This window comes from Rhinolophus ferrumequinum (assembly GCF_004115265.2).
Source record: "Rhinolophus ferrumequinum isolate MPI-CBG mRhiFer1 chromosome 15 unlocalized genomic scaffold, mRhiFer1_v1.p scaffold_54_arrow_ctg1_1, whole genome shotgun sequence".
Taxonomy (NCBI): domain Eukaryota; kingdom Metazoa; phylum Chordata; class Mammalia; order Chiroptera; family Rhinolophidae; genus Rhinolophus; species Rhinolophus ferrumequinum.
In genome coordinates, this window is record NW_022680357.1 from 11055192 (window position 1) to 11069936 (window position 14745).

At 42.8% G+C, this 14745-nt stretch overlaps 1 protein-coding gene across 2 annotated transcripts in view; it reads right to left on the bottom strand.

Moving 5' to 3' along the window:
- TXNDC11 (thioredoxin domain containing 11) overlaps nucleotides 1-14745 on the bottom strand; it is a 63667-nt gene that overhangs the window by 10200 nt on the left and 38722 nt on the right. For both annotated transcript variants that reach the window (XM_033100989.1, XM_033100990.1), the window contains 4 exons: nucleotides 13310-13510; nucleotides 7554-8295; nucleotides 5189-5331; nucleotides 4758-4867 (listed from right to left, as the gene is read on the bottom strand). In XM_033100989.1, coding sequence (XP_032956880.1) covers nucleotides 4758-4867; nucleotides 5189-5331; nucleotides 7554-8295; nucleotides 13310-13510 — 1196 coding nt within the window. The remainder of the gene's footprint in view (nucleotides 1-4757; nucleotides 4868-5188; nucleotides 5332-7553; nucleotides 8296-13309; nucleotides 13511-14745) is intronic.

A 14745-nucleotide genomic window follows, 5' to 3' on the forward strand; every position in this document is an offset into this window, starting at 1 on the left:
GAAGAAGAGACAGTACTCCCTAACTCATTTTATGAGGCCAACATTACCCTGATACCAAAACCTGGTAAGGACAACATAAAAAAAGAAAACTACAGACTAAAATCTCTGATGAATACAGATGCAAAAATCCTAAACAAAATTCTAGCCAATAGAATACAACAATGCATTAAAAAGATTATTCATCACGACCAAGTGGGGTTCATCCCTGAGGCACAAGGATGGTTCAACATCCGCAAATCCATCAATGTGATACATCACATAAACAAAATAAAGGACAAAAATCATATGATTATATCAATTGATGGAGAAAAAGCATTTGACAAGATACAACATCCGTTTATGACTAAAACACTTAATAAAATAGGTAAAGAAGGAAAATACCTTAACATAATAAAGGCCATATATGACAAGCCGTCAGCTAATCTCATAATTAACGGTGAAAAACTGAAGCCCTTTGCTCTACGTTCAGGAACACAACAGGGCTGTCCCCTATCACCTCTGCTTTTCAACATAGTGTTGGAAGTCCTTACCAGAGCAATCAGGCAAGAGAAAGAAATAAAAGGCATCCAAATTGGGAATGAAGAAGTTAAATTGTCACTCTTTGCAGACATGATGCTATATATAGAAAACCCTAAAGACTACATCAAAGAGCTATTAAAACCATCAACGAATACAGTAAAGTTGCCGGCTACAAAATCAACGTACAAAAGTCCACTGTATTCCTATATACTAACAATGAAATCTCAGAAAAAGAAATACAAAAAAACAATTCCTTTGGCAACTGCAGCAAAAAGAATAAAATACCTAGGAATAGGTATTCCTATTCCTTAACCAAGGATGTGGAAGGATAACTTAACCAAGGATGTGGAAGACCTATATGCTGAAAACTATAAGACATTTTTAAAAGAAATTGAAGAAGACACAAAGAAATGGAAAGACATTCCGTGCTCATGGATTGGAAGAATCAACATAGTTAAAAAGTCCGTATTACCCAAAGCAATATGCAGATTTAATGCAATCCCCATAAAAATCCCAATGGCATTTTTTAAAGAAATAGAACAAAAAATCATCAGATTTGTTTGCAACTACAAAAGACCCCGAATAGTCAAAGCAATCTTAAGAAAAAAGAACAATACTGGAAGTATCACACTCCCTGACTTTAGCTTGTACTACAGGGCTACAATAATCAAAACAGCATGGTATTGGCAGAAAAACAGACACATAGACCAATGGAATAGAACTGAGAACCCAGAAATAAAACCACATAAATAAATATGGACAGATAATTTTTGACAAAGAAGCAAGAAACATACAATGGAGAAAAGACAGCCTCTTCAATAAATGGTGCTGGGAGAATTGGATAGCCACATGCAAAAGAATGAAACTGGACTGCTATCTGTCACCATGTACCAAAATTAATTCAAAATGGATCAAAGACTTAAGCATAAGACCTGAACAATAAACTGCATAGAAGAAAACGTAGGTACTAAACTTATGGACCTTGGGTTCAAAGAGCATTTTATGAATTTGACTCCAAAGGCAAGGAAGGAAAAGCTAAAACAAACGAATGGGACTATATGAAACTTAAAAACTTCTGCACAGCAAAAGAAACCATCGACAAAATAAAGAGGCAACCAACTGAATGGGAGAAGATTTTTGCAAACAGTGCCTCCGATAAGGGACTAACATCCAAAATATACAATGAACTCATGCAACTCAACAACAAAAAAACAAACAACCCAATTGAAAAATGGTCAGAGGACCTGAAGAGACATTTCTCCAAAGAGGACATACAAATGGCAAATAGACATATGAAAAAATGCTCAACATCACTAATCATCAGAGAAATGCAAATAAAAACCACAATGAGATATCAGCTCACCCCAGTCAGAATGGCTGTCATCAACAAGACAAATAGTAACAAGTGTTGGAGAGGCTGTGGAGAAAAAGGAACCCTCATACACTGTTGGTGGGAATGCAGATTGGTGCAGCCGTTATGGAAGGCAGTGTGGAGGTTCCTCAAAAAATTACGAATAGAATTACCATATGACCCAGCAATCCCTCTCCTGGGTATTTACTCAAAAAATCTGAAAACATTTATACATAAAGACACGTGTGCTCCAATGCTCATTGCAGCTTTGTTTACGGTGGCCAAGACATGGAAACAACCAAAATGCCCTTCGATAGATGAATGGATAAAGAAGTTGTGGTATATATACACAATGGAATACTATTCGGCGGTAAGAAAAGATGATATAGGAACATTTGTGACGACATGGATGGATCTTGAGAGTATAATGCTAAGTGAAATAAGTCAGACAGAAAAAGCAGAGAACCATATGATTTCACTGATATGTGGTATATAAACCAAAAACAACAAATGAGAAACAAAAACTCATAGACACAGACAATAGTTTAGTGGTTACCAGAGGGTAAGGGGGGTGGGGGGTGGGAGACGAGGGTAAATGGGGTCAAATATATGGTGATGGAAGAAGAACTGACTCTGGGTGGTGAACACACAATGGGATTTATAGATGATGTAATACAGAATTGTACACCTGAAATCTATGTAATTTTACTAGCAATTGTCACCCCAATAAAAAAAAAAAATTTGTTAAACATCCACTTGGAATTCCATCGGCTAATCAGGACCTTCTTTCTAGGACTCTCATTTAGGTTTGGTGTGAATGGCTACATATTGTTAAGAGCAGTAATCATATATCTCATCCTCTATTCTTTTCAAGTAATTGTATGCAAAGCATTGTTCTAATGAATGGGTAAAAATCCCATCAAATGCCTAACCATAATTTACTCAAGCATTCTTCTGTTGTTGGATATAAATAATGGTACTAGCTCCTTAATTCCCTAAAGTGAAATTAACAGGGTCAAAAATGTATAATCGTTTTTCTGATTTCTCACAGTGTTGCTAAAATGCTTCCCAAAAGGATTACGCCAATTTACTTATTCTATTAGCTCTACCTGACTGTTCCAATTTCTCTTATTTTATCAAAACAAGATTCTGTCACTTAAAAGCAGTTGTTAATTTAAAAAGTATAAATGGTACTTTGTTATTGTTTTAATTTACATTTATTAGATTATAATTTCCCTACTTCTTTATTTACTCTCTTCTCTTACAGGAAAAACCTGTTCATGCCCTTTCTTCAGACTGGAATCACTCTCAGCTGTCCTCCCCCCCTTTTTTTTAATTATTGTAAAATATATGCAACATAAAACTTGCGAGCTTAACCATTTCTAAGAGTACAGTTCAATGGCATTAAGTACACTCACGTTGCTGTGCAACCACCACCATCCATCTCCAGAACACTTTCATCTTGCGAGACAAAACTCTGTACCCATTAAGTACACCCCGCCGCCCTCCTCTCAGCCCATGGCAACCACCCTTCTACTTTCTTCCTCTATGCATCTGACTACTCCAGGTGCCTCACACAAGTGAGACCATCATAATTCGTTCTGGTGCCGTATTTCACTGAGCATTAATGCCCTCCAGGTTCATCCCTGCTGTAGCGCGTGTCAGAATTCCCTTCCTTTTAAGGCTGAATAGTATCCCACTGTAGGGACAGACCACATCTTCCTCTCAGTAGTGTCTTAAACCATTTCAGTTTCTCAGGGTCTGGAGTATGAACACCTGATTCTGAACCTTGGCCCCCCACTTACAGGTGGGACTCTGGACAAATTATCTAATTTTCTGTGCCTCAGTCTCCTCCTCAGTAAAAGAGTATGATATTTGTGCCTGCTCAATGCTCTGGGGATTAAGTCAGATAATATTTATATATAAAAATCTCTCAGCATTGTAACTCCTCAAATTTGGCTTTAATCATCCCTTACAGTGTATATAACAGGTGAAATATCTTTATTGTAAAATATAGCTATTATCCTTTTTTTAGTGTTTTCCTTATTTTTTCACTGTACATTTTTCTAGTGGAATCTGTTCATTTTTCTTTCATTATTTTCTTAACTGCTTCATTTTGGAAAATTTCCATCTGTCAAAGGAACTAGGTAGCAAATCTAATATTCTATCTTCTATTTTTTCCTATGATTTGATCTTTTATATTTTAATTCTAATCTACCAGAAGGGTTTTTTTTGGGGGGGGGGCGGAGAGAAGATACAGCTTATATGTAAGAATTTCCCCCAAACCGCTGACTACCTCACCCAAAAACTCTTTGGGCTTTGATTTTACAAAACAACGATCTAAACCTTTTACTACAGAGCTCACATACAGTATCCACAGAATCATAAAACTAGAATATGTGGATATCAACCAATCTTTTAATTTTAGGAATGAGGATAAAAATCAGGCCTGGTGGAGAGATCGGCTCCAGGTCCCAGGGCTGGTTGGCAGCACCTCAGCGACTGGCCCCCTTTCCCTGGGCTGAGGCCCCAGTGCTATGCAACCCCATGGGTACCCTTCCTGTGGTAGTCCAGGAAACTGGCCACTCAGGGGCTGTCCTAGCAACCAGGGCAGCACTGCTCCCACAGAGCAGCACTCACCCTCCCATGAATTCAATCAGGGCTAACCACATTCAACATCATGGAAGGAACACTCAGAATTCATCTGGCAAACTTTTGTTTCAGTGAGGTTTTGCTCATGTCTTTAAGCTGACAATTAAATTCAAACAAGTCTTACCCATGCAAGGTTAATGAAAAACGGGCAGGGCCTTACAAACCACATGGCCAGCTGTAAGGAAGAGTCAAGACAGGCACACAGCCCGAGGTGCTGCACAGCAGGTCTCCTTACCTCGCCACAGTGACTGTGTCCGGTGGCAGCAGGCGAGCTAGTTGGATAAAGACGTGATTGAGGGATGGACAGAAGCCGCACCACTGTGCGTAATAAAGCAGCAAAACATCCTGTGGGAAGGGGAGAGGGCTGTTACTGGTGCCTAGGAAACAGGCTCCTGTCCTCATTGTGCTCAGAACCCAGCAGGCATTCGATAAACGTTGCTCAGGCACAATTTAGTGAAAATGTAATCTTTAGAATTTTCCAGTTATGTGCTTCCTTAAGGACATTTTGCAATTAGAAAACCACATGTAACTCACACATGTTCTGCAATAAGACGTGGTTAATCTTGCATACAGCAAAACCTACTGCTCACCCCAAAGTTTACAGCGTTGGAAATAATTTTAATAGGGATAGATGGCTTGATTTTTGCCCCTCTCGTGATTCCATACCTGCTTTTGAAGGACAATGTCCCAAAAGGTATCAGTTGTCACTTCAGTGATTAAATGCTGAGAAGGGAACTGGGCAGAGTCACTTCCAATAAGATGCCTTTTCAGGGGACTGTAGAGAACGCTGAAGTTTTGAATGAAAGACTCTAAAAATAAAGAGAAAACGACCTACTTTAAACTATACATTTAAAAAATTGGGATGGCTTCACAGGCTCACATTTTTAACACTTCACCCACAGTCAGATCCCTGAACAAAGCTGCCCAGGGTGGCACCACGTTTAGCTTTGGTTGTATTAATTCAGCAGACAGTAGTTTAGATAACAAAACACCATGCAGTATACATACTCTAATATTCACGGACTAGGAATGCTATCTGTGTTTTCCCAACAGAACTGGTCCACAAGTAGACATCTGAGATTGCAAAAATCATCAACATGCCACAATCTTTTAAAAGATTTCAAACTACAATACTAAGACCTTTAAGTATAACTACAAATGCAATAATTGCACAAGCTACTGTAACGTGGAAAGTGTTTAATACTTGTTCATTTGAGGACAAAGAGCTATGTATGGGGTTTTTCCCCTTCATTAAAGTTCTTCAAGTTTCTTTCCTAAAGGGTTAGGAAAAATAAACTCAATTCTATTTAGCAGAAAAGCACATAAATAAAATCCATAAATAATCCAAAAACCTAACTTGAACCAACAATTTTACCCTCCCCGCAAATGCCACTGTCTTCAGATTGTTTGGTATCATCTGAAGCAGCACTAATCTGTGTTTCACTTCTTTTACTTTCTTCTAACTCTCTCCATTGTGAGGTCCTAATGAACAATGAAATGTTCTGCACAAGGAGAGGAAGTGAAGAATGTTATGTGAATACTAAAGAGAATTCATTATCAGCATTTGAATAACACTTAGTTGGCTATGTTTTTGAAACATAAAACCATGAGTGATTTCCTAATCTGAATGAAGCCTAAATTCTGAGACTGCCCCAGAAACAGTTGACTTAAGAGTCAACTCTCCAAACCAACGATGACACCGTAAACGTTTTTTTTATAAGGACTTTTACAAATTTTGTTACCAACTGCAGGACAAAGAACAACTGAGCTAGATATTTCAGAATAGATACAGAAGATGAAAAGAAATCTTAAGAAGGCTTCTTTCAGATAACCCTTCAATTCAAAGAGAACACATTACGAGCTCACTGAATGCTTGAGTACAACTGAATAGGAAAATCCAATAAACACTTACAAAGTAGAGGTTTGTTTCATTTTTTTTCATTTTAACAAAAGTCAGTACACCAAAAATGTAACTTTAGAAAACACGCATTAGGAGCAATTTGTAAAATTAATTAAGAGTATGCACTTCATAAAGTGACTGGTCACAGGCTCCTTGAGACACTCAAAAGCCTTCGTGTTTATAATTTGATGTAGAAAAATCGACATTTACACAAGTCTTTCAAACATGTCTAATGTAAGAAATAGCTTCAGCTGGACTTAAAAGACAGCTCAAAGGACTTATACAGAGGCCGAGTCTACTCTTGTTGTCATACCCTCTTAACACTTGAAAACAAAAGGTTTCCTTCCCTACCAAATTCCTCCCGTCTCCATTTGGCAAACGCTGACTTCCCTCCACACTGCAATGAGGCTGAATTCTCACTTCCTTGTGTGTACATCAAGGATGTCAGCAAAGGCCTGGGAACAGGGCAGCGTGGGCTAGTTCCCGGTACTGTCAAGCCCAAAGGGCAAGTTTTGGGAAACCTTTGCCTACTGTGGCTTTACCCCTACCAAAAGTGGTTTTTGCACCTTACACCTGTTTATTGCACTGCACTTGACACTTGTTACAACGCACCCAAAGTCAAAGCAGCATTCCCTAATGGATTATAAACCAGCAGTAGAACAAATAAGGCCTTGACACCTATACATTTAAACCTGTGAGACAAAAAGGGAGGACAGGCAGTTCTATTGTTTAAGGTCCTTAAGAATGACACGGCTGTTCGGGCTCGGCCATCAACCCCTTGGGACGCTCCCCTCGGAAGGACTTTCTTCACAGGGGCCAGGTTCCCACTGACTGCAGCTCGCCCTACCTTGGACCTGCGACAGCACTGCCCATCTGGAACATCGGACTCTTACCCTCCGAGGGCTACAGGACAAACTTACCCAAAATTTGGAGTTAGGAAGTTTCTGTTCCATTTAACAGACAAAATTAGCTTCTTGTAAAATTATGACCAAATGTAGTCTAAAGATTTCAAATGAGCTAAAGAGCTGACATTAGCCCCATGACCAAATGTAATGAGATGCCTAGATAAAAGTTAGCTACAGGAAGTTACGCGAACTTATTCTGTTTGGGGAAGTGAAGTGCCTACGGTACCTAGGGTGAGCTTCATAAGAGCTTGTTTTGGATCCAAGATATAGTGAGACTCTTCTTTCACATCAACAATGGCAGCAAATTCCTTCACCCGAGTGGTGCTCGGAGCACCCAGCCTCTCTGCATATAACCAAAACAAGTTTGAATCCAAAAGGTACAGGTTCAGGGTCTTGTTGGTTCTGCAGCTCAGGCCTGTGAAGTCCGGGCTGCTCGTGTCCACGTCAGGGAAGAGGTGCCTGTTCTCCTCAATGTGAGGAACGGAGCCTGCGGTGCTGACCGCACATTCCTTCTCAAGGGAAGAGAATCCAATGCCCCTGTTCATGGTTCTGCAACACGCAGTGTAGTAGCTAAAAGGGCTGTAGGAGCTCAGAAAGTTGCTACACTCCATGCTGTCCGACACCACATGATAGGCCTGCTCCTTGAGGTAGAAAGAATCCAGAGCTGCTGCCATCTCAAGAAAGCTGCACTGCGGCATGCTGACCGCACTCGGCCTGATGCCCACGGCCGTCTGGTTGACACACAGTTCACAGACATTGTGGGTCCTGGAGATGGAGTGCCACTGGGGCAGCACCACGGTGTTGCAGCAGGGGGACGCCGCTCTCAGCGGCGCGTCTGGCAGCTGGGCTGCGGGCTCAGGTGCCAGAGACTTGACCACCGGGGCGTCCACTCGCCGCAGGTGCTGAAGGAGCCGCTCCACCACCTGGTTCCCATGACAGTTGTTGTACTCCAAGGCCACTTCGGTGATCTGAAACACAGGGCGGAGTGCATGAGAGGCGTGGGACTGAGCGAGGGAGACCCCGGAGCGGTCAGGCCTGGAAAGCATCCTCATCTGATTCACAAGAAGGAACCCTGGCCGGAAGCACTGCATCAAACAGGAAGTACTGCATCACACCCAAAGCTATTAATAGTGACTTAGATTATTTCTCAGAACATGCCATTCTGTTTACAAACAGTGAACCAAATGTTTAGAAGTCTTAGTCTACCATCTGACAAGAATGAGGCCTGAAGGGGTGATGCAGCTCACCCCACTCCATACATCCAGGTTGTTGAAGAACCAGGAACAGAATTTAAATCTCAATTCCCAGGTGAGTGCATTTTCTTTTACAACTGTAAAAGGCCTCCATGCGATGGCTTCTTTCTTCATCTACAGTAACAGTCTAAAAACTTCCCAAATACTTAATGAGTGGATCAAAATATTTCACGGTCTATATGTTTCCAAAGAAATTCATGCCTCACAGGCTACGAGTTCAACCTGTTCCAAACCACACCCATCCATCTTGCCTCCCCCATAACCTCCTTCTCCCCCTGCACCACGCTCTCTGGGAAAAGGGCAGCATCACACTGGAAGTATCAGTTGATCTTCAGTTTCCCCTCTGCATCATGGTCACGGTCACCGGTCACCGCAGGCCTCAAATCCAGCCAGCTCTGACTTCAGCACTGCAAAGCAGGCCCCTCATTTGCATCCCCACAGGCCACTGCCTCCGTCCAGGTCCTCCGTCGTCACAGACCACCATTTCCTCTTCCCTGCCTTAACTGAGTCTCCACACTGCCACCACTTATTTTTAAAAACACAACCCTATGCATGACAAATGACAATCGATGGTCCCCTATTATCTAGAGCAGAACACCGAACACAATCTGGCCCGCATGGGCCTTTCCAGTGTTGTCCCAGGGTTGTCTCTTTAAACTGGGCCAAGCCCTCTCACAATGTGTGACTGGTCAGAATCTCCTCCATCTGACAAACCTCAAAACTGTTCCCAAGAGCCAGCACCAGTGTGGCTAACCCCGCCATGAATCCTGGAAGACTTGGGTTCTGCATATTTAGGATCTCAGAAGATGGCTCTAAGTGTCTGCTGAGACGCCCCTCTTCCCCACAAGCGATGGATCCTCATGGGACCATGTCTGATTTATCCTGCTATCCTCCGAGCCTAGCACAGGGCCAGGCACCTAACAAATGCTCAACAAACAGCCAGTAAATGACTGGCATCAGGGTAATGTACACACTCCAGCTTCCTGGTGAGATTCCCCGCTTCACCCTCAGATCAGTACTAGCCATTTGATTTATATGTCATCCCACGACTCCTCCATTTTCAAATTGAGTATCCTTCACCATCCACCGCCCATCCCACTTTCATAAAAGCAAGTCATTATAATCCAAATGCATTTACTCTCTAAAATAGAACCATGTGCTATCTTGCATCAAGTCTTGCCACAGTGAGTTAAAAGGTTAAGTCACTCAGGATTTTGATTCATCAAGTGTGTGTAAGAGTGTAAGAGTGTGCGTGCGTGTGTGTGCGTGTGTGTAAAATCTATTTAATGAGTGCTTTTCCAATTTCAAAAAACCCCCAAATTTATCACATGATATTTATAGAGTTAATCCAAGACATATGCATTTGTACAGAAAAATAAATTGTTTGAATAGTTCTTTGGCATAAAAAATGGTCACTTTAGATGATAAACCAGTATTTTGTTTTCTTCCCCCCCACACAAAAACCTGTCAACACTTTTTGGATAAGGCTGTGACAGCACATTATCCTAACAAGGTCCAGCCTATGTAATCCACAGACCCCAGATGCCCCTGGACCCATCTTGATACTGCTTTATATTCAAAGACAAAACCTAACACGATCTGGCCCACTCCCACCCACTCCTCCCCCCAGAAAAAACAAAAAGAAACCAAAATTCATGTATTGTAGTCCTTTACAAAAAGTCCAAGTAGAAGTATATCAAGGACAATAAAATTCCTTAAAAAGTTGTCTTTCTTCATCTCTTCCATTCTTATACCTCTCACAAACAAAGCGGCCATGTCAAAGAAATTTTCAATTGAAGAAAATATTTTGTATAAAGTAATGCTCTTGAAGAGTAAGGAATTCTTATTTATCTCCTATAAAATGAACCACTCTTTACTTTTATGTTCCTTTTACGTAACAGGATATTTTGAAAATGCAACTCGAGTAATATCCAGTATATGAAACACTGATGTCATATTTAACTTCATGTGAACTAATAAAGGAAAATTTGGTGAATAACTTTAAATGTTTGCACATTGTAGATGCTTCGTTCCATTTCTTTAATCAGAGAAACTGGTAAGTCTGAGCAAGATAACCAAGCTTCTGTCCACCACTCACACATCGTAAACACCTCAGGGCAGCGCTGTTAATGCTGAAAACAAGTCGCATGGACGCTGCTGGCTGCGGGAAGCACTTCTCTGGATAAGCACACTGAGATGTCTTAGGACCTCTCTGTGACTCTCTAGAGACACCAGGGGCCGGTGGCCTGAGGCTGTGTGCAGAGCAGACTGCAGTCTCCTGTGGGCAGAGTGTGCACGTGGTAAGAGCAGCTGCCCGGTCCTGGACTGGGCCTCACAGTGTGGCCACCACAGGGGTGTCTCTCGTTGAACACCATCACATTCTCCACTACAGCTGCGCCAAACTGCCTTACCTGGCAAGACCCAACTCCTCATTCTATGGTAACCGCTCTTCTCAGCAATGTAAGCTACCTCAGCTGTCTGCCCAGTTAGGCCTAAAGGCAGTAATGGAAAAATAAGGGTTAAAGCTTTAACTCTTTTGTGGTAAGGAGTCAATGAGTTTAGAACTCACCCTGTGAAGTGTGCTGTTCATTCCTCCCACTCCTCCCACCAGTGATTTCTGGTTACTGGGTCACTAGTTCCCTGATCACACACCCTACTTGCCACCCTCCACCCCCTACCACCATCCAAGTTCAAGATCTTACTTCTTACTTTTCTGGAACACTGCTGCCAGGAAAACTTTAATAACGGTCACACACACTCTGCTGACACCTCTGCACTGTCCGTGAGGCTGTGATGGCTACGATTAATGCTGAAGTCCTCCAAGAAGAACCTCAGGGCCTCTCTTCCAAGGGTTTTTTCTGGGTCTTCTCCAATCAGGCCTTTACGGGGATCCTACAACCTATACTATATTCTCACACCTAAACCTGCTGCAGCTTCCCCAACCCTGTGCCGTTGCTCAGGCTGTTCCTTCCCTTAAGTTTCTTCAACGCTTCAAGATCCTGGCCTGAGGGTCTGTCTAAATACTCGCCCCTCCCACAGCCTCGGCCCGGCCCCCAGCTTCCAGGGGCAGAGACTTCTCTCTCCCAATTCTTCATGACTCGCCTGGCTGACCTTCCTGTGCCTTGAATCACAAGCAGGCTCTTGCTCCCCTATGGGACAAGCCTCCAAGACCATGAGCCCAAGGCTGTGTCTCCACCTTTCTCCCCATGGCTGCCTGGCAATAGCGCTCCAGAAACATTTACCAAACTGACCTGCAATACAGAGGGAAGTGTCCTACACAGAACACGACCTGGCTAGGTAATCTCCAGTACTGCTGGGATGCCCTGCTTTTTGCAACCTCGACCACACGCTCAGGTGAAGGGAATCCATTCACCTTTGCAGGGACACTATGAACTGAGGGGCTGAGGGGCCACAGGCAAGACGGTGATCAACGGAAGGCCTGGCCTTAGATGGACGACTTAGGAGAGATCAGGGAAGACGTTCAGTTGGGAGCAAAGGGTTGGAAAGCCGGCATTCTCCCACCAGGTTCCTAAAGGCAACCACACCTCCCTAAACAGAGGAATTGGGCTCTAGTCACAAAATACCACCCACCCAGGACCCTCACATGCCCAAACCAAACAAGATAAAATTCTTCAGAAGGAAACTGTAAAACCCCATCTTTCCTACGAAGAGCGTTAAGGCTCTTAATATTAGATGCAGTAAAGGCCTAGTAATTTGGAAGTGTCTTAGTTCACAAAATATCTGTGTAGTGAAGATTTTCTAAAGAAATTAAGTCTTATTACTTCAATTCCTCTCTAATCAGAAAAAAACAAAACTACTGCATTTCTTTTTCTTTCTTCCTCAAAGCCAGGGTAGCAGCGATCCTTCAGAATAATAGCCCCCAGCAGCGATAATAACTTGAACAAAGTGAGGGGCTTGGCTGGGCAAACACCCTGCCTCCCCATTTGCTCCAGGCAGACCATTAGGCTCACACCGAGAGGCTGGGGAGAGGCCGTGTCTGCTTAGCCTGGCCCGTGGTACACTGGCTGTCTGAAATTGGTTTTGGCCAATTAAGGGATCCTTGAGGGAAGGAAAAAATAAAACCCCCAGTAAATCCAATTTAGCAATCCCAGGCGCTCTCTGCTGATTGTTATTACTCTCTGTAAGTGGCTCCAAATGATCCATGTATAAAATAAACTCACACCCAGATAGAGTGAGTGTACCAGATGAAGCAGAAAAGGCAGGAGGGAGGGGTAGACTCTGGCCATCTGTGCGACAGGAAAGTTTAGAAAAACAAGGGACCCCAATGTCAGCACTGCTGCTCCTGGCTGTTGGGCTGAGGATGGCAGGGCCGGCAATCTGGCCAAACCCCCATGACAAGGGCACCGCCTGGGCCACACTAAACCCTGCTTTGCTGTCCACTTCCTGTCCCACTCCCTGACATCAGTCATTGCAGGGAGAGGGACATATGGTCCTTCTCGGGAGAGGCATGGTTTGGTTTCCCTGTTCCCTCCCTCATCCAGACCTGAGGAGCTGCCAGTAAATGTGGCCAGAGAGGCTGCAGTGGGTCCTCTCCTAGGCGCGGGCTCTCCTGCCCCTTATGGAGAAAGGAGTAATGCCAGAGAAACGCAGCTGCCACTCTGGCATGCAGCTACTAGTGGAAATTATTCTGAACATGGAATGAAAGAAGCCCTAGGGAATGAGGTTTTCCTACTCCTCCTGAGAAACCTCTTAACGTTAGGACTCTTACCTCATCTATTAAAGGATGACTTTTGGCTAAGGGATTAAAAGGTATAAATAAAAAAAGGGCTGGTCCTTTCTTCAGTTCATTATTCAGCAGGAGACTCTTGCCACCATGTGGCCACAGCCATCGAAGGAGCGTCTCTCGGTTTTCGAAGGCCCACTTATGGATGTTCTCGGCTGTGAAGTTGACAACCTCTCTGGGAAAGACCTACGGAGGACAAGCACACAGAGCATAAAAGGCGGGGCAGGATCAAAGCACATCAGCACTGCTCCCAAGAGGCCGGACCAACCCCACCACTTCAAGGTGAGGAAAATGAGGCTTAGAGCAGCAACACGACCTGCCCCGCTTGTGCAGCTAGAACCTGGCTCTCCTTCTCCAGACAGAGCAGTTCCTCACAACTGGCTGGAAAAAGCAAACACAGTTGCAAGAGGTGACTTTCATATCATATGATTCATCCTTTTCCCTTTAGACAGACTCATCGATCAACAAATGATTCTCCCTGCCTGCTGCTGGCAACAATGACCTCTACCACCCTGCCCAAGGGGAGCTGTTAACATTATTGGGTCTTTATAAAGAATCAGTAAATATCTCAGGGAACAGAATTATGGAGTCCAGGATCATTTAGATTTTTACCTTGGTCCTTCCAAAGTTGACTCATAAGGGCAGGAGTGGACCTTTCCACTAGGGCAAATTTTTATCTGTTTTGCTCACCAGTAGCCCCAGTGACTAGAAGAACACCTGACACAGAGCTGAAACTCAACAAATATTTGAATGGATCCATGAATGACTAGAGCTTGTACAAGGCCACGAATCACACTTTATGTGTACAGAATGAAGAGACAGATTTTTTGCTTTGTTTTTCTATAATAACCAAAGTGTGTCAACATAAAATTATTTTTGAAATTACAATGACATAAATCACTGGGTTTAAACAAAACTCCCAAAAAGTGCTTTAGAGGGTTCCACAAAATGCGATGTTTTATACCCTCCCCAAAAACAGATTTAAATTGCCTCGTAACAAAGGTATCCATTGCTTTTATTTTAAAAAAATACTAGTATCCCAATAATATTTCAGTTGACAAAAGGAATTCTGCTGCTAAATCACCAACCAACCTTACAAAGTATAGAATTGATGCAGTAAACCCAATATATTTTTCAGTGTCATTCTCACAGCTCTTCCTTGTTTTCTCTATGTTAAATGAATCCCTCAGTACTCTTTCCTATAAATGTGATATATGCTGGTTGTGTAGCATGCTATGAAAGAAGGATGAAGGAAAATGATAGACAGCAAAAGCAGATGGCATCAAAAGAAGCTCAGAGGCACACGGAGGGTGGGTGGGTGGCAGAGAGAGAGTCACAGCAGTGATTCTCAAAGTGGGATGCTGGGAGTTTGAAAAAACATACTCAACATCATAATAAACATTTCTACTTAGAAAACACAA